The sequence below is a fragment of the Pundamilia nyererei genome, unplaced genomic scaffold (genome assembly GCF_000239375.1).
Source record: "Pundamilia nyererei isolate P.nyererei 1_Seehausen unplaced genomic scaffold, PunNye1.0 scaffold00048, whole genome shotgun sequence".
In the NCBI taxonomy this organism is placed as follows: Eukaryota; Metazoa; Chordata; class Actinopteri; order Cichliformes; family Cichlidae; genus Pundamilia; species Pundamilia nyererei.
The window spans coordinates 753556-773698 of NW_005187449.1; the positions used below are offsets into that span (position 1 = coordinate 753556).

The 20143-nt window shown below is 42.9% G+C and overlaps 1 protein-coding gene across 4 annotated transcripts in view; it reads left to right on the forward strand.

Annotated features, from left to right (window-relative positions):
- LOC102212906 (serine/threonine-protein kinase D3) overlaps positions 1–19636 on the forward strand; it is a 55672-nt gene extending 36036 nt beyond the window's left edge. For all 4 annotated transcript variants that reach the window (XM_013910778.1, XM_013910779.1, XM_005732718.2 and 1 more), the window contains 16 exons: positions 251–382; positions 3700–3857; positions 5675–5864; positions 6105–6182; positions 7202–7376; positions 7841–7964; positions 8945–9022; positions 11673–11949; positions 15705–15757; positions 15874–15946; positions 16037–16143; positions 16405–16566; positions 16691–16789; positions 17112–17379; positions 17470–17555; positions 18213–19636. In XM_013910778.1, coding sequence (XP_013766232.1) covers positions 251–382; positions 3700–3857; positions 5675–5864; positions 6105–6182; positions 7202–7376; positions 7841–7964; positions 8945–9022; positions 11673–11949; positions 15705–15757; positions 15874–15946; positions 16037–16143; positions 16405–16566; positions 16691–16789; positions 17112–17379; positions 17470–17555; positions 18213–18386 — 2234 coding nt within the window. In that variant the 3' untranslated portion in view covers positions 18387–19636. The remainder of the gene's footprint in view (positions 1–250; positions 383–3699; positions 3858–5674; positions 5865–6104; positions 6183–7201; positions 7377–7840; positions 7965–8944; positions 9023–11672; positions 11950–15704; positions 15758–15873; positions 15947–16036; positions 16144–16404; positions 16567–16690; positions 16790–17111; positions 17380–17469; positions 17556–18212) is intronic.
- The last annotated feature ends 507 nt before the right edge of the window (positions 19637–20143 follow it).

Consider the following 20143-nt stretch of genomic DNA (forward strand, 5'->3'; position numbering starts at 1 on the left):
GCTAATACTTCAGGGTACAACTAACACGTGAGGCTTTCTACTTTTGTAACCCCTGAAAGACGTGCCAGACATTGACGTTTAGTGTATGTGTGACCATTTCTAGCGATAAATTCATTTGTCAGATTGTAATTCTGATACGCTCACGCTCAGAGCCCGAGCATCATCGTTTTGGGGGACCATCTCCTGGTGCGGGTGGAAAGCTTCCCACAGAGACAGTCATAGTCTGACTGCGTGTGTGTTTCTGTTTCAGCTCTCGCCACAGAGGAGGACTTCCAGATCCGACCTCACACTCTGTACGTTCACTCCTACAAGGCACCAGCCTTCTGCGATGACTGTGGGGAGATGCTGTGGGGGCTCGTCAGACAGGGACTCAAATGTGAAGGTGAGGAAGCACTCAGGAAGCTTCTAGGCTGCTGACATGTCCGTTTCTGCTCAGAGAACCCCGAAATCTTAGTCCCGGGAACTGTTTTTCTAACACAGTGGCTAGAAGTTTTGTCCAAGGAACTTTACATCCCAGGTATTTTTATTCCGGAAGCATTTAGTCCCAGGAATTTCTTTTCAAGGAAGGGGTTAGTCCCACAGCTCTAACTCTCAGAACTTTTCCTCTGATATGCTGTGATGTACTTTGTCCCCTTAGAGTCTTTGACTATTTTTCTGTGCTGTGGCAGAAGACCCAAAGACCCAATAAACATAAAAAAGCTGTTATTTAAATGCTTAATGGAAGTGGGCAAAAATAAATTTTTAAAAAGAGTTCAGTCTGCATTTTAGGCTCGCCGTCTCCCGCCGGAAGGCAAGAGCTCATACTCGAGATGGAGGATGTGCGAGGGGTCCGATAGAGCTCTCCGTGCCAGGAAATTTTATTCCCAGAAACGCTTTTCAAGGAAGGGTGGTTGGAACATTTAGTCCCACAAAACATTTTCTAATGGAAGGAAGAGACAGGTGGGCTTACAGATGGAGGAGCTGAATAAAACAAAACAGGCACTGCACCAAGGCTCCCTATAAAATAAACAGGATTATTTTGAACTATGAAACATGCAAAGCCGCTCTAGTGGAGCCAGAGATGAGTTTTTGGAGATGAATTCACACAAAAAATTGCCCCAAAAATGACCACAAAACAAATATATTTGTGCAGTTGCCAAACCCTAAGTAACAGAGAAGCAAATACGTAGAAAATATAGATGCTGTCCTAGTGTTTGAATTCACAGTTCTTGGCTTACATTTAAGTCTCATTTTCTCAATTTTCAGCAAAAAAAATTTTGGTAGCAAAAATTTCATGGCTGTGCCGGCTGCATGTTCAAAGTGAGTGTTGGACCCTGCCAGGGATCTGGTTTGGTGTTTGAGTTGGGGTTTGGTAAAGCGAGCAGTATGAGAGTCAGCACATTAAAGGTTGTGGTTCTCTGCCACCACTCTTGGGTTGAGGTACAGTTTTAGCCCCGAGTGAGGGAGTTAGGGGAGGGAGCGAGGTCGTTGTGGCACTGGCAGCAGTGTGGGCGCTGTCCCGAACTGCTTTTATCCTCACCTGGTCATGAGCTCTGGTTAGTGACTGAACAAATGATTGGCAAATGCCTGCATCCAAAATGAGCTTCTGTGAGTGGGTGGGCTGAGCCGGGCTCAGTGGGTGAGGGGCTCAGTCCTCTGGATGGAGCTCAGAATAGAGCCATTGCACTCTTGTGCCAAAAAGCCAGCTCGGGTGATCTGGGTGTGTGGGAAGACCCAGAGTTACAGATCCAGGTCTCACTGGAGAGATGATGGGAACACCTTGGGTTATTCTCCCAGGAGGAACTGGAAAATTTTGGAAAAAGTTTTGGAATATCTCGCTTGGCCTGCTAAGAGCAGTCTAACGATCGTGAGCATAAAGTCTCAGATTTAGTCATCAGAAATCCTTTTCAGGATGTGTGTGCATTAAAATAGGCTCCTCACTATTTAAACATTAAGATGGGAAGTGATGTCAGTGATTCAGCAGGGATGTAATAGAGGTCCGGCAGGCTGCGTGCTATTCCCTCTGAGTGACCGATAACTGGACCTTCAAACCTATAAAACTCGACTGTTTAAACCTCCATCAGAGTTCACAGTGATGTCATGTTTGCTTTAACACGTCTCATAAAGTTTTATTTTCCCTGAGGTAACACGTGGTGGCTTCTCGGGTTTCCACCACGTCCACGCTGACCAAATCATCACCTCGAGGAGAAAAAAAAGAAAGAAAGAGGCATACACACACTCGGATATTCACACACTGGTTTTTAGACCTGATTTTAAAGCTGCAGCGGCTCGTCGACTTCCTGCAGTCATTTTTCAGACAGTCTTGTCTTTAACGTTTTGATCTCGGCGCTCTGTTGTGATGCCGAGCAGAGAGACACCCGAGCAGCTGATGTTTGGCTTCCGCTTGTACGTTTGAAATGGTTAAAAATGAAAAGTTCCCAAACCTGAAGCGACAGAAAGAAAATAGAAAAACAACCTTGATGGAAGAAAATTTTAGCTTTTTTTTTTTCCTGCACATTTAAGCTTCAGATGTTGTAAACAGCTTTCTGAACCACATCCTGGACTCAATAAATTCCGTGTTTTTAAACAGATAATTTGGCTATGAGAAGATTGTTGGGCATAAATGAACCTTTAGAAGAGTAAATTAATACTTTGACACATTTTAATGCATTTATCTGATAAATAATGGGCCTTACTTTGGCCTTACTCGTACAGACAGATTGTTCATGAAGTCTGTGCTCCAGTTGTGAGCAGGCATCTAAATTCAATACAGCTTGTTGACCAGACGTGCTATAAACTTGGTACTCTGTGCTGTCGTCGCATGACCCTACACTGGTTAATTTGAACCGTAACCATATTTCATACAAGCCAGTGATGTTGAGTAACCTGGTTTTGCATAGAAAGGACTTAAAAGCCCGGCCCTGTCTGAAGGGTTAAAATTTCCTTGGTAAGAAAAATAAAAGGTTCTGCTTTGGCCCTGCCGTGTTTTATCAAGAATCTGCATTCCTGAGGTTTAGTCTCGGCACATTTTAGCCACAAAAGCTACAAAATGACCCTCCTGCAGCACAAGACCAGAGATTTATGTTCAATTCAATTTTCAATTTTATTTTATTTACACAGCGCCAAATCACAACAACAGTTGCCTCAAAGTGCTTTATATTGTAAGGTAGACCCTACAATAATACATACAGAGAAAAACCCAACAATCATACGACTCCCTATGAGCAAGCACTTTGGCAACAGTGGGAAGGGAAAAACTCCCTTTTAACAGGAAGCAACCTCCAGCAGGACCAGGCTCAGGGAGGGGCTGCCATCTGCCGCGACTGGTTGGGGAGAGAGAAGGAAGACAGGATAAAAAACATGTTGTGGAAGAGAGCCAGAGATTCAAAGCAGCTGAACATGGAAGCAAAGCTGCTGATTCACAGGTTTATCTGTGTTTCTACTCTCATCTGTGGTTGTGAAACCAAAAGAATGAAATCATAGATATGAATGATAGATATGATCTTTCTTGATTGTTGTTGGGGCTCTGGCTTAGAGAGAGGGTGAGACTAGGATGCCTCCCGGGGAGGGCCTTGGTCTCATCCTGGAAGAGCTGGAGGTACTGGGGGTGTCTCCCAAAGGCCATGGGTCGGACTTGGTTCCTTTATTAACTTCGGGATCAGAACTTCAGTTGAACTGTGAATCTTAATGATGATTAATAATGATTCCTCTCCTGTGCAGGATGTGGACAGAACTACCACAAGCGGTGTGCGTTCAAGATCCCCAACAACTGCAGCGGCGTGAGGAAGAGGCGACTGTCAAACGTCTCCCTGCCAGGCGCCACCTTGTCTGTTGCTCGTCCACCTTCCACTGACTTCAGCCCGGCACTGCAGGAGGAGGTGGGTCTGCTGCGCTCGCATGAAATCACTCATTAGTCGTATTCATTTCAGTTGGTTTTTTGGTTGTTGTTTTTTTTGAATGAGTTAAAATGTATGCACAGACTTCCCTTGCAGTTGTGCAGCCCCAGTACACACACACATACACACACACATGCACTTTCTGTCTGATGGCTCGAGGCAAACCGCTTGATTTTTCCATCCGGTTCAAGCCAACAAGCAGAGAGAGTCACAGTCAGATTCTCACAGGCTGAGCAAGCACACAGATCAGAGGGGGACCCGAGCACAGTCAGACCCATATACGTATCTGACCTGAGTGGACCCGAGCAGCATGTTGTGCAATCAGTTAGTCTGATTGATTAACAAGCAGCCAAGCTAGATTTTACAGATCCCAGAAAGAAACTGTTCCTTTAAGAGACCCGATGTGTGATCACGCTCGGGCAGCAGATCCTAAAGAAGTCTCGCTTTCTTCATGGACAATTCAGATAATTTGGACTTTGTTAGGAGGTCTAGAGGTCCATGCACATGTGGCGAATCAGTGAAGTGAGAAGGTGGATTATCCAACTGTTCTGTACTAATTCAGGCCCATTGTGTCACATGCTTCCTGCTCCTGCCAGGACAGTGCCCTGCAAGCTGCATGCTGTACAAGGACAGTCATTGTTCTTGTTCTCGTGGATGGAAAAGAGTTTGTCTGTACGCCGCTTTCACGATGAGTGAGCAAATCTCTAAATTTGATGTTTCAGATCAACCTCTGAAGCTCTGACTACTCCTTTCATTTCCTTTTAGTTAGAACTAAAAAAAAAAAATCAATCAAAAACGAGGGAAATTTTCACCTAAAGATCAGCTGCGTGATCCCGCCACAGTCCAAACGCTCGCTCGTTAGGTTAATTGAGTGTTAGTTGGCTTTAGATGTGGGCGTGAGAGTGTCTAGTTGTGTGTCAGCGTGTTAGCCTTATGGTGGACTCAATCCAGACACATACAGCACAACGCAGAACAAACTCTACACTAATTCATGTTTTTAGAAGCGTTTGTGTGCTTGTGTGTTATTCTGTCTGTGAACACGATAGCTTGAAAAGTTTTAAATGAATTCTGATACAACTTAAAATTTGGCTTACATCCACCAAAAGCTTCCGGCCAACATAATGGTTTACAAAAATCCTCATATATGTCACGTTTGACCTCTGACCTCTCCTTTGAGGTCAGTAGATTGCTATAAAGAGTTAGTTTTTTAGACTAACAAGAACATGCTGTTGACCCGCAAGCTGGGCAAGTTGCTCCGGCAGATTGTGTGTTAGAAGGAGCTTCAGGAGGGCAAACTGCAAACCTCATAAAGTGCATTTAAAAAGAACAAAGAAAACTAAATTTAATATGTTTCCCTTAAATGTAAATGATGCTAGGAGAGTGAGTCACCTGAGCACAGATTTGTGCTTCTTGTTGACATTATGAACACAGAGCACCTTTACTGTGATAATCAGTAGATAAGTCTGCCAACACCCACGTGAAGCTGCGCATGCATGAGCGCAACAACATAACAGGCTCGCCTGTTTCCAGATTCAGCTGATTGCCTCTTTCAGGATGTTTGTGGTAATTAATAAAATAACTTGCATAAAAATGGAGAAAAAAAAAGAAGACTGCATCATTTGTTGTTTATATTTGAAAGTTGAATCCACAGATGGTTCAGACATCTTGGTTCTGTATCGGTACAAAATACTATAAACTGAAGATTTGCCAGAGGCAGAAGAACTGAGATAAAATCTGAACAGAAAAATAAATCCTATTTCTTCTTCGCATTTTTGTTTCTGTTCTCCGCCCCTCTGCAGCGCCCTCTTCTGGGCGCCATGAAGCGCAACTCCCTGCTGAGCGGCCGGCCCATCTGGATGGAGAAGATGGTCCTGGGTCGGGTGAAAGTCCCCCACACTTTCTCCGTCCACACCTACACCCGTCCCACCATCTGCCAGTTCTGCAAACGCCTGCTGAAGGGCCTCTTCCGCCAGGGCCTGCAATGCAAAGGTGACGACACACACGCAAAAACACACACACAGGAAAGTCTTAGAAAACCAACAGTCCAAACTCCAGAGATATTCAATCTGCTGTGAAGTCCTAACCTTCCTTCACTCTTTTCTTAATCGCCCTGTGAAGTGTGTGGAGAGACTCTGCAGTACTCTGTGGGAACCGTCGGTTACTCTTCGTCACATGGTTATTCAAGAAGTTTAAAATGTTTAATATGTTTTTTGTATGTTTGCTTTTTAGACTGTAAATTTAACTGCCATAAGAGATGTGCAGCCAAAGTACCTCGAGACTGCCTGGGCGAGGTCGACTTTAACGGAGGTGAGTCGTTTTCACGTTTACCGCTTTAATCATCTGAAACCTTTGATGGGCAAAATTTAATATCTGCAGACAGATTCTGACGCTGTAGGCAAAGGACGGGAGATTTGCTCTTGGACTCTTTTTAGTTTCTTCCTGTTGTTGGATTTTTATTGACCGCTGAGGACACTTTGGTTTCATACAGGTAGAGAAGATCAAGGAGGAAATGCAATCTCAAAGCCGTCAGCTGCCATCTCATGACAGTTTATGCGATTAGGGTCTTCTGACCAGCGCAGGGAACAGGAAGTTGGCTATACACAGTTGTGCCCAGAGGCTAAAACAAAACCGTTAAATGGACAGTTAAATGGGTTCCCACCCTGGCTACTGTTTATCTGTAACACCATATCAGATTTCCTTTTTTATTATTCATTGGAACATACGCCCTCCATACAACAATAAAAGACAGCAATTTAAATAATAATTAAAATGACTAACACTGAAAAGAAGTCAAAAGAAAATAATAAAAGATTACATGAATAAAATTAGAAAACACAACACAGAATTTCTTGCACTCAAGGCAGAAAATATTTTAAAAAAAACCCTCAACTGAGGTTTTGATGTCAAAAAATTTCTAATTTTAAGCAATAAGTTTATTTTGATAGAAAAGAAAAAAATGACTTCATTTCGCTCCCTGATTACCCTAACAATGATTTTCCTTTGGGTGACCTGCTCTACGAGACAATGAAATGAGTGGGGAGTCTATATAAGAAATGAAGGAGACAGAAATCTCACGTTTGCAGAGCTCAGACTTTACACTGATCACGTCAGAGTATTTTTGATCTCCTTTTGGTCCCTTGTAAGCCCCTCACCCCATAACACCATTTTATTTTTTTAAACTGGATTGAGAAACGTTTTCATTTCAAGTCTTTGGCATTTTACACCTAACCCCTACTGGCCATTAGAGGAACTGCAGCTCAGTGAAATCTCGGGCTGGAAGTTTTAAGACCTGTTCCCAGGCTCTCATGTTTTTCCTGTTTCTTCAGAGCCAGCCAGTCCTGGTATGGACTCGGAGGCGACGATGGAGGTGGACTGTGATGTGAACAGCGATGGAGGTCACAGCATGGACGAGCAGGACGAGCAGTCCACCGAAGACAAGATCTTCTTCGGGGGTCCCTGCACAGACTGCGAGAAGGATGACGAGACGGTCAGAACGATCAGGTGAAGCAGACGACTGGAACTGGTGACGGGCTTTAAAATAGCATTATAAAAATCTTAATTTATCCTCATGAGAAAATCTATTGAGCCTCAGTATTGGATGCTTTGTCATAAGTAGAGATCATGATATGTGTGATGTGAACAGGTTCGATTTCTCTCGGATATACGGTACAATTTCAAAGTGGCGTCCAGTGTTGGATGGCATGTTTTTACCCCCGTCAGCAATAAACCACAAGCATGGCTCCACCCTCATGTGGTTTGTAACCGAAATCTACAACAAACGAGTGTGTTCAGTGTTAAGAGAGCCTAGAGCTTTAGAGAACAGAAAAGAAGGAACTCCTCCAAAGACTTGCATGCATTTTATTTTTTTATTTGAATCTTTGACATTCTCATTAGTATTGTATTTTTGTGTGGGCTTTTTTTTCCTTAAAATGCTTCTTTGCATGTTTTTATTTGGTTTCACGCAGCCCGTCGACCAGCAGCAACATCCCTCTGATGCGTGTGGTCCAGTCCATCAAACACACCAAGAGAAAAAGCTCCACAGTGGTTAAAGAAGGCTGGTTGGTGCACTACACCAACCGTGACAACCTGGTGAGATGAAGCACAAAACACAGACAAACTAAGGTGTCTTTTGAGCTTTTTTTTAGGCCTTTGGGTGCCTGACATAAACACAGCTGGTCTGTTTGCAGGAACAACAACAAAAGCAGGAAATATCTGAATTCATTTTATAATTAAGTAAAAATATCAATCCAGTCTAATCCTTTGGCTTCGGCTAAAAGCTCTTAGGAGCAGCAAAAAATTCCAAAAAACAGACACAAACACTAAAAGCTAAAACATTTATAGGCAATATTCAAACACAAGACATATGAAACACAATGCAAATATAAAATTTGTACATTACACTGTAAGCACTAATTGGCTAATGTGAATAGCATTTTTCAATAATGTGCTTCGCTGTAGGAGTTACTGGGAGAAAGGCAAAGCCGTCACTAATCCCAGCGTCGTATTTAGAAAATGTAATAAAAGTGATGTTAATCTGCACCAAAATTTCAAACGTTCTTCCTTTTTTTATTTGCTCTACCTCACTGCCAAATTTCAAAAGTTTCAGCTTGGTAGTTTTTGGAGATGAACAAACACGGGGCACTGATAACCTACGTCAGCTTTAGCACTGCAGTCTGGAAGTTCGAGGTGCTTCATCAAGTCAGTGCAGAAATTATTAAATCCATTTTAATCACTGAGCTTTGGTTTTTGGTATATATCCACAAAATCTGGAAACATGTTCTACATGCAAATGCTCTACTAGAAATGAACAAGCAGTTAAGTGCATCAGGTGAACACATCTATTGTCATCCAGGGAATTAAATTATTGGCCAATAAAAAGACTCTGTCCTACATATAGTACTGTTTGAAACGGTTTCTTGTACTTCAGATACTTCCATTTATATCCATCACTCAAAACCTCAAAGGAAAGTCTTTGATTACTGGAAACTAAAAGAGATTTAAAGATTTTTATTTTCTCTCTGGACTCGGATTCAAAGCATTCTCCCTAATGACAAGTTTTGTCTTTGCAGAGGAAGAGACATTACTGGAGGCTGGACAGCAAGAGTCTGACTCTGTTTCAGAATGAAAGTGGAGCCAAGTATTACAAGGTAGGAGACCCGGTGAGCCCCGGATCTAGTTTCAGCTGCTCGGCCAAACAAAGCAGCGACGTGAAGAGAAGAGCTGGAGGGAGTCGGATTCATACCGTAACACAGCATGAACCTCATAAGACATTAACACACATCACTGTCTGCTTGTCCACTGTAATTGTTCCAAGAGCAGGTTGTCTATCATTGGTTGAAAAGCTCTGTGTTGATAATGTAACTTAATATATTTAAAGAAAGGTGGCAAAGAAACATTAAAACTATCTGTTGTACCGACACTGACATTGAATAATGTGCCATTTACTGGCCATTTCAGTAAATGGCCTGTATTTGTATAGCGCTTTACTAGTCCCTAAGGACCCCAAAGCGCTTTACACATTCAGTCATCCACCCATTCACACACTGGTGATGGCAAGCTAATTACAGCCACCCTGGGGCGCACTGACAGAGGCGAGGCTGCCGGACACTGGCGCCACCGGACCCTCTGACCACCAGCAGTAGGCAACGGGTTTTGGACACAACGACGAGACTGTCCAAGCCAGGGCTTGAACTGGCAACCTTCCGATTACAAGGCGACCTCCCAACTCTTGAGCCACGATCGCCCATTGTGATTGTAACAAGAACTGGGTGCATACGTTTGAATTTATTTTAGACTTTCTTTAATCCAAGGACAAACATATACATTCGCTCACTCAGATATTTTTTTAAGAAGTGGTGCTGATGTTTCTACAATGTCTTAAGTTCACGTTGCTAAGGCCTGTTAACTGTTGGTGATCACAATTGGCTTCAACTGGTAGTTCCTCTTTGCCAGCATAAAAGGATTTGTTTGACACCACTCGTTGGACTGACCCATACTCAAAACCATGGAGAAGTCCAAAGAACTCAGTGAAGATCTAAAAAGGTCATCCAAGATTCAAGATCATTGTTCAAAAAATTGTTGTTTGGATATGTCACCACTTTGGTGAGGTTGGGAAGACAAACCCAAACTGTCACCCTCGGATGATGGACAACCCAGGAACCACCAAGGTTGAAGCCTGCCATGAACAGTCCACAGTGAAGTGAGTTTTACGTCACTAGACTGAGTGGTTGGTGACCAAGAAAGAAGCCCCCTGTCCAAAATCAGCACCATCAAGCTTGACTAAAATTTCCAGCTGCCCACATGGACACGCCCAATAACTGCTGAAGAAAAACTTTATGATTTATACAAGATAAAGAGCCACAGTGATAAGAGGTGTTTGAGAAGTAAAGGTGAGGTTTTCAAACCTACTGTAAAGCATGGCGGTGGTAACATCATGTTCTGGGCCAAAGTAGATGAAATAATAAACAAAAAATACTTCAAATCCACAGATAGACGCTTGAAACTTGGATACAATTAGCTGTTCAAACAAAACAGGCTAAATTTAAGCTTCTGGAATGGGCTTCACAAATCCTGGACCTCAACCCCATTAAAGATTTGTGGGCTTTGCTTTAAAGCCATGTCCATGCCAGGAAACCAACCAGTTTGAATGAATTCTACCAATTCTGCCAATAAAAGGTGTCAAATATTCATATTGAACCAGAAGCTTGTTGGTGGCTACCAACTCTGGTCAACTTGCTAAATATTGGGTGTGATGTTTATATCTGAGCCCGTATGTAGGCTTTTTTGACCATGTGTGAATGAGAGAAAATCCAAAATAAATTCAAGCTCATAATTCTTGTTTTTAAAGTCATTAAAGATGCTGCACAGTCATTTAACTGGAAAAGCAACAGTTCAAAGAAGTCACTAAAAGACCCAAATTACCACGGCATTTATGCCCATGACGAGTGCCTGTAAACTTTAGCAGCAGTGTGCTCACTGATGTGTTTTTAATGACAGTGCAGATCTGTGGCTTTTATTTATTTTTTTAATCCAATTTTGAACTTCCAAGTTGGACTAAATAATTTCCTTGAAAACTGTGATCACTGAATTCAGCTGCAGCTTCATCACTTCCCTCTCTCATACCTCACGTCCTTTTATCTTGCGCCTGCCGCCGACCTGTTGACCTTTAGCACAAAGCGCAGCAGAAATCCTCCTTTGAAGAGAAAGCCAGGGAGGAGGTATGGAGCACAAGGCCGGGGAGGTGGGGTGGTTGGAGGGTGGGGGATCTGTGGTGGTTTTTGGAGATGTCGGGTCGCTTCCCTGCCGCCTCTTTGGCTCACTGCCACACTGCCAAGTGCCCGAAGCTTCTAAGGCACGTCCTGCCTTTTAATCAGAGGATGAAAAGATGGTGATGGGAGGGCGTGGCTCGGGGTGAACTTGGCAAAAGGTTCAAATGAGTCCGAGGAGCGTGGAGACACCACTGAGCCAATCGCTCTTTTTGAAATGTTTGATCTGGCATGGTTAAGGGTTTGTGGAGGGGTGCAGGGTTTCTGCACTCTGCCAGAAAAGGAAGGAAGAGAAGTTTTAAACACTGACATTCAAAGAGTGTCTTAGTTTTAGCAAGGAGAGGAGAGGTGCTCAGATGGAGCCCTCTGGATAATTTCAAGACCTCATGGATGATTCTGACTCTTAAAGAATAAAATCAAATCAGAGAAGATATGTTCTATAAGTGCCGAAGTTCAAGTTCAGGCTGAAGGGACCTTTTTAGATTACTTCATCCACAAGACCCAGGATTTAAACTTTCTTTTTATTCCATAGGAGATCCCCCTGTCTGAGATCCTGCAGGTGGAGCCGGCGCAAGACTTTGGCAGACTGCCTCAGGGTAGCAACCCACACTGCTTTGAGATCATCACGGGCAGCATGGTGTACTACGTCGGGGAGGACAACGGTGGCCTCTACCACAACCCAGCTTTGGCAGCATCTGGCGTGGGACGGGATGTAGGGCAGAGTTGGGAGAAAGCCATCCGGCAGGCGCTGATGCCCGTCACACCCAAGGCTAGCGTCGGCACGGGGCCAGGCCAGGGGAAGGATCACAGTGAGTAACGGACCCTCTTTAGTCTTTGGTCCTGTTCTTGGTTTTGCCTGTTCCTTCTGTACCTTCAGCAGGAAATTCAGTTTTGTGTAAAAAAAATACGGATGTGACCGCTGTGTCTGAAAAGCCAATGTAGAAGTTAATAGCCAAAACAGACAAACAAACAAAACCCCCTCAAAAAAGTCCAGTCATTTTCTTTTCAAGCTCTCAATACTACCATGAACTGAATGGCTAAATAAATATAGAAGTGTCATAAACCTGCATTTATTCTAACGGCCAGCAGGGGGCGGTGGGTCTTGCTGCAATGGAACATTCTCATTTTTTTTAAACTATGACTTCAGTAGATATGTTATGCTAGCTGCAGGTCATACTGAAAAAAACAAACTAGGAATTAATTTTGTGAAGTATTGTCATTTCTAAGGTCAAAAATTGAGATTTAACCCGTGACTTATCAGACACAACTCAAAACACCAAGATGGCGACCGTGACAGTGTTTAGTTTGAGGCTTTTCAAACCAAGATCATGGTGGCTACACCAGTCTTTCTTTTACTCTCTCTGTGGTTTACAAGCGTGTAAAATGACAAAAACAGAATATTTGAGGAATTAGTCTTGCATTTATTCATGTTACATAAGACCCAACCTCTTGAGGAATGGCAACCAATCAAAAAAGTGAACCCAATAACATGACACTCATATTAGCTTGTTCATTCCAGCTAAATTAAATGATTGAAAATGAGAAAGCACCGTCAGTTCTCTTGCAAGATTTAATGGTCCATTGGCTCCCCAATGTGATAAAGTCGTTCCGTACAGTCAGAAACATTCCCAAAGCGTAATGGTTCCACCTCCATGCTTGACTGCGGGAATGTGTTACTGATGGTCTTCTTGGTGCCTTCAGGTCATTAACAAGCTTCTCCTGTGAGGCAAGCTCTTGTTTGGAGCTAAAGCACGAGGGTGACTGATGGTCATTTTAGATTTCTTTCATTTCCCATTTATCACCTTCTCACTGAGCTTCGTGTTGCTCGTCTTGTAGTCTGTTCCACTCTTGTTCTTTGACATCTCGTTGCTCTTGTCCGTAGTGGTGGAGAGGCTGGAATGTTTGAAACCGGTTCTTTAGCGAGGTGTGCTTTATACACAACAAGGAGAGATCAGGAGTATCTGTAATTGATTAACTAACTCTAATCTGCGTGCCCATTTGGCTCACAGCCAGTCTGTGGAAGCAGGAACTCTAGCTGGGTTACAGATCAAATACATACTCAATGACACAAATCAATTGAACTTTTATGTAATGTGTTCTTTCTGGATTTTTGGTTGATACTCTGTTTCTCTCTGTTTAAATGAAACTATTGTAAAAATCAGAAACTGTTCATTTGTTTGTAAATGAACAAACTTACAAATTCAGCAGGAGATAAATTATTTCCCCCATTGTATGTATACTTATAGACATATTTTTAAACCTGTGGATATTTCCACTGATGGATTGCATCTACTTTTGTTGTACATGTAGTAGAAAAGCGTTGTTATGGTTTGTTCTACCTCTGACGACCTTTCTGTGTCAGTTTGTATATTTTTAGAAAGATGGAATATCTTTCTAAATTTTATCTTTATGTAATAAAAGGCAGATGTTTGATAATGGAGGCACACCCAGTGAGGTTCATGCACACTATATTAATGCCCATCTTTGCCCTTTGATACAGTAATGGAGTCGCTTCTGAAATCAGATTAGACTTTTTATGCTTTAATGGACGTGCGTTTGTTTGTTCGCCTGCGAAAAGCTTCCAAATATTGTTTTAGGAGGCCACCGTTACACAACACACACACACACGCGCAGACACACGCCGTCTGCTGGCATTTTAACATGATTGAAGGGATTTCAGAGGATTTTCCGCTTCATCTCAGCTCCGATCCATCTCAGGTTAAACTGTCTCTTTGTCTGAAAATAAGAGTCTTAAGTTTCATCCTTTAAATTAGAGCACCTAAATGCACCTCGTGGAATTAAAGTAAAAGAGCATTAGCTGTTATTGAGCACAGTTGGTGTGTTATAAAAGTGCGGCGCTTCAGGGGACGCAGTCAGCAGTGGCGTTTTCCACTTGTTGAGTAATTAACGCGGAGCTTCAATTTCCTCCTGAAAATGGATGTTTTGTTTTTGAAATCATGGCATCAATAAGTTAATGCACCGGTGATGTAACACCGCTTTTTGTTTTATTACCTCATAGACACACAGACCGCCACTGGACCTTTATAGTCATGTATAACCGAGGGAAATCCACCCCCACGCAAAAGAAAAAAAGGAAAGAAATGACACTGCTCTGCTGCAGATCCATTAGTGTCAAAGTTATATAAATGGAAGCAATCAGCAGGCATGCAAACACTGGTGCTGCGTTTACAGGTCGTGTGGTGTTCTGTGGAGATTATTGAAGCATTTAAAGACTTCATGTGATGTTATCCTTCTTTTGTTCCAGTGGTCCAACCGCTTTATTGTTGTTATTGTACTGTTATGAAATGTTATTCTATCTGACAAATTCTATCTACGCGACATAAACTTGCAGTGGTCGGGGTTTGTCTTTGTTAGGGAACAGCAGCAATCGCACAGATTTAGACAGGAAGAAGCATTTCGTCAATTTAAGAGTCAGTATTTACAGAAAGAACCGTTTTTTCATGTCTGATCCATCCCTGCGGTCAAAGGTGATCACAGTGTAGGGGCTCTTGGTTATCTACCTGTTTTTTGTTTTTGTTTTTTAAATATTGATTATAGATTCATGATCGGATTAAGCTCTTGGGAATTTCCACTCCATGGATCCAAAATGTTAACTTGATGTTCTCACTTTTGCCTTGTGACGCTCCATCTTCCTGGAAAATGCAGATTGCCAACAAATTGCTCCTGGATCGCTTTCATGTGGCTCATTTCATGGAAACTCAGCAACCTGACCCCCTCAGAATCAGCTGTTTTTGTGCAATAACTTTAATATATTTGATAAAAACATGCTATTGGTTTATTAGTTTATTCTCAGGTGAGTCTCTAAATCTAAAGACAAAATCACAAACCAACATTTGCACTTTGTATGTTTGATCTGATACGTCACTGGAGGAAATGTCACAAGGTGTACAGGAGCGCAGTCCTAGGAATGTTTCGGATGCGCAAACTCCCAGACCTCTAGTGAAAGAATTGCATCCCTGGGTCAAAATTCCTCAGCACTCTTTGGAGATGTGTGCTTCCCACTTCGATAAACCTACATCAGCTCTGCATGGTGACCTAAATATCAACAGGCTGCCTATCTACATCAGACTGCAGGTATTGATCGCAGAGGGGTGACCCGATCAAACCCCGGGCAGCGATCCGAAATCGATGTCAGCTCATCAGTTTTCTTTGCACAGAACGCGCCGTCGGCTTTCAGTGTCAGCCCGAATTAATGCTCCCATCACATGAAAGGAGGAGACAGGAAACAGAGGCTTTTATTCTTGTGAGATCTGGAAAACGATTTGGAGATCGTTGTCGCAGCTGGAAACGAAACGTCATCAGGGCTCTTTTTGTCGTACAGTGTACAAAGAAATCCACATGTTTGATCCCAGCTGGAAATCTCCCGTCACCTCTGTCTTTGATAAACAAGGAAATGTTGGAAATGAGATTTTAATGATTTGGAGGTTGGGGGGGAAAAAAACACGTGTTTGCTGTAAGTGAAGGGGGTTAAATACCTGCAGATTTCACCTTTTTTTTTAATATATATAAATATGTATATGTATTTTATTTTGTGTCTTCTCAGAGGAACTGTCTATCAGCATATCAGTGTCCAACTCCCAGATACAAGAAAATGTGGTAAGCCATCACACACAAGCAGATGTTTTTTCCCTCTTTATTTCAGATTTGTCCCTTCTTAAAACACAGTTAAGGATGTTCTCACAGTCTGAGGTGCTCTAATCTGTCTTGTTCAGGATATCAGCTCAGTGTATCAGATCTTTGCTGACGAGGTCCTCGGCTCGGGACAGTTTGGGATCGTTTATGGAGGTGAGAGGTCGTGTTAAAATGAGACATATTTTATATGCATTACAGGCAATTCCAAACAATCAAATTGATCTCTTTTCTCATCTTCTGCAGGTAAACACAGAAAGACCGGCAGAGACGTGGCGATCAAAATCATTGACAAAATGCGGTTTCCTACTAAGCAGGAGAGCCAGCTGAGGAACGAGGTGGCCATACTTCAGGTGAGACGTGGCGAGCTTTATCAATTTAATGTGAGATTAAGTTAGAGCTGTACAATCAATCAAATTTTAATCTCACAATCTCGGCTTCCCACGATGAATGCAGTGATCAAACAATATTTAAGATGTAATCGAGCATCATGTTTGAGGAATCCTTTTTATAGTTTTAAAAAATCGATAACATCTTTACAAAACTGTTAATTACTTCATTAGATTGCTCCAGTTGGAATCTGGTTTTCACAGATTGTCTCCTATGTGTGACAGAACCTCCACCATCCGGGGATTGTTAACCTGGAGTGCATGTTTGAGACGCCCGAGCAGGTGTTTGTGGTCATGGAGAAGCTTCACGGCGACATGCTGGAGATGATTTTATCCAGCGAGAAGAGCCGGCTACCCGAACGGCTCACCAAGTTCCTGGTTACACAGGTGAGAACGTGAAAGCTCAGGCGGAAGGAGACACTTTTTTGTCTGTTTTCTTAGGCAGGGTTTATGTGGATGTCTGATAGGACTCTGATAGGAGTCATTCAGTTTGTGACTGTTGGGTCTGCAGATCCTGGTAGCCCTGAGGCATCTTCACTTCAAGAACATCGTCCACTGTGATCTGAAGCCTGAGAACGTCCTGCTGGCCTCTGCAGAGCCGTTTCCTCAGGTTAGTACAAATGCACTTTCCCACACTGAGGCAGCTCACCCAGGTGTTGCAATTGGTTGGAACTTGGTTGCTATTGCGCTGGTCCTTGATGTCATTCAGCTGCTTTCCAGGGAGCCTTGTCTTTGGGTCTGACAGTACTCCACACCAGTGCACTGCAGACCACAAGAACCAGAAGTTTTCATAGTACCGATCTCACCAAGGGTCCAGAGCAGAACGATAGTCGCCGCCACAGCTACCTTCTGTTTAATTATAAATTAGAAGGACGAGGAACTCACGAGAGAGCCAGTGGATTAATGCTGCATTTTTCCCCCCTCTCAACCAGGTGAAGCTCTGCGACTTTGGTTTTGCTCGTATCATCGGGGAGAAGTCGTTCCGCCGCTCAGTGGTTGGCACTCCGGCCTACTTGGCGCCCGAGGTGCTCCGCAGCAAAGGCTACAACCGATCTCTGGACATGTGGTCGGTCGGCGTCATCGTCTACGTCAGTCTGAGCGGGACGTTTCCCTTCAATGAGGACGAGGACATCAATGACCAGATCCAGAATGCCGCCTTCATGTACCCAGCCAACCCCTGGAAGGAGATCTCAGAAGAGGGTAAGGGAACATCTGGACTTGGGTTCATTCATGTTCACATTTGTAACAATTTGTGTGTTTTAACGCCACTTGACTATTCTTCTCCGACAGCCAAAGACCTGATTAATAACCTGCTGCAGGTGAAGATGAGGAAGCGCTACAGCGTGGACAAGTCGCTGAGCCACCCCTGGCTGCAGGTAACCAAACTGCTTTCCTTAGAAGAGTCTGCAGTATCGCATGAGCGTTATTAAAGTAAATAAAGATTTAATGAAAGTAAAACATTTATTCCCCCCTTTAGGAAAAAATGTAATGAGGTCATAGAGCAAGAAGGGCAAAGGCTGGTTTCTCATTCACTAGTCTTTGTGTAACCACAGGAGTCGCCCCCTGCTGGCCATTAGAATGAATGGAGATTCACGTTGGCTTCATATTTATGTTTTCGACTTGGAAGCTGTGTCCATCTTTTGTGTACAGTCTGTGATGCAGGACATAAAGTTATTATTTTAACTCTGTTTTTAAATGATCAAATCATACCTTAAATCACTGATTTAAAGGGACAGTTGACCTCTATATCAAATATACAACAATAGATTTTCTCAGGCTTATAGACATGCTTCTTAGCAGATTTCCCTATTATGGTCATGTAACACAGCCAAGGGACAACCAATCAGAAGAAAGTTGGCTTAATAGGGGGGAAGAGCTAAAATGGCTTGTTTCAAATGGAGGATGAACTGGTCCAGTCTAACATAAATAAGGATTATTTTGAGCAATGAATCATGCAAAGCTCCTGTAGCAGTCAAAGATGGAGTGAAAGCTGAGCATAAAAAAAAATGTTTAATGTTGTCATTGTCGTCCAGGACTACCAGACCTGGCTGGACCTCAGGGAGTTCGAGACACGGCGAGGTGAGCGATACATCACTCACGAAAGCGACGATGCCCGATGGGAGGAATACGCTGACGAGAGAGGCTTGCACTACCCCAAACACTTCATCATGTCGCCCAACCTGGATGACATGGAGGAGGACCCCTAGAGGCCTTGGCCATGTTGACTTTTCTTAAGAGGGTTAGCCTCAAACCCAGGAAACTGTTGACAGAAGCGCCACTGTGCAGGCCGCAGGCTTTCCCCCATGACGGCGTGTGATGACCCATGAGGACACGCTGATCAGGCAGCTCACTGCAGCGATAATTCAGGTCCAGAGAATTAAAACTTTTCAAATATTTTATCTTTTTCCAGTTTCTTTTTCGTTTCTACAAAGCCATAAACAAACGGACGCTAAGAGCCGAAACACGGAAGCATCGTGTTTTTTCTCCCCAGAATTCAACTTGGGGCTTCAACATACGTCAGCACTGCCAGCAGAGTCGTGGAAGGGCTAATCCAAAACCAAACCAGAGACTCAACTCACTTTTTCAGCTCGATAGCACAGTTTTAGCAGGTGGCCGTTACATTTTAGTTCTAAAAAGCTGTGTAGATGTCAATGTCGTCTTTTGTGACTAACTGGAACTCACGAGAAACAAGCGCTCTCTCCCGACTGTAGTTTTTGTTCTTGTTGGGATGTCTTTGCACTATTGGGAAATTTTTTTTTTCATGAGAATTTCACTGTCAGTAAGTCTCAGTTTGATCATCTGCAAAAGTTTGAAGCCATGTTAGCCTCCCTCGAGGCTGCAATTACAATCTTAAAATTAGAAAATGAATGTTGGCCAAATAGTCAACCAAACATTTATTAAATGCAGATTAAATTACTTTTATCTGACTAGTTTTGAGAACAGATTTGGCCTTTAAAGCATCAAAACAATATCAATGCTATGTTCCAAGACTGCAGTTCCTCTAAAGGTCACTTGAGGCTGGCCCTGCGTCTAACAATGCTTCTTAAGTATGAAGTTTATTTAATGAACACTTCCTGGACTCAAATAAGAAATATTTTTTATGTACCATTAGTTATTAGTAGAGTTGGTTAGTTTTTCTATTTAAAGAAACTCTTTTGCTAACAGACTTATTTTAGCTGGTGACAGATGCGGACGTTATATTAAAGTTAAGTGGGACATGCATCACTGTCTCCGACCTGTAATAATGTGGCTGTATGGCAGAAACTTTTGCAGAGGAACAAACGTGAGTTATTTTCAGAAACTCTGGAAGAGCTGAGAAGAATCGAGCTGCTATTGTCTCCTTTGTCTTTCTGAACTCTAACGTGTTCGTCAATCCCGATCTGACTCCAGCCTGAGAATTTATTTCACATGTTTTATATTTTTGCAAGAAATGTTTTGTCACGTGGATGAAAATATTAAAGATGAACGGCAAAATGCGGGTGAGTCGTCATTGTTGTTCCTGTGCCAGTCGTCTTCTAGATGAGGCTCCAGCACTGTGGAAAAAACAGGCGGACGTCTTCACAGGTCTTGACTTACTCCATAGAGTTTGAGTTTTTCTGGCATTTGCTTTGCGCACTCTCAAGACAAAAACTTTGCCTTTATTTATCAGTCATAGGAAGTGATTTAAACCCTTCATCGGGCACCAGCAGTGTTTTACTCGAGGACTACTTGCACTCTTGTCACACTTCGACAGCCTAGCCAAGTTTGCATGTTCTCCCTGTGCCTGTGTTCCTCTCACAGTCCAAAGACATGCGTGTTAGGTTTACTGATTGCTCTGACTGACTGTAGGTTAGTCCTGTGATTAACTAATGACCTGGACAGGTGTTCCACGTCTCACCCTGTGACAGCTGAAACCTTGTGACCCTGCACACATAGATGAAACTGATGGAAACAAATTATGTGGGCAAAATGTTTTTAAAAAAAA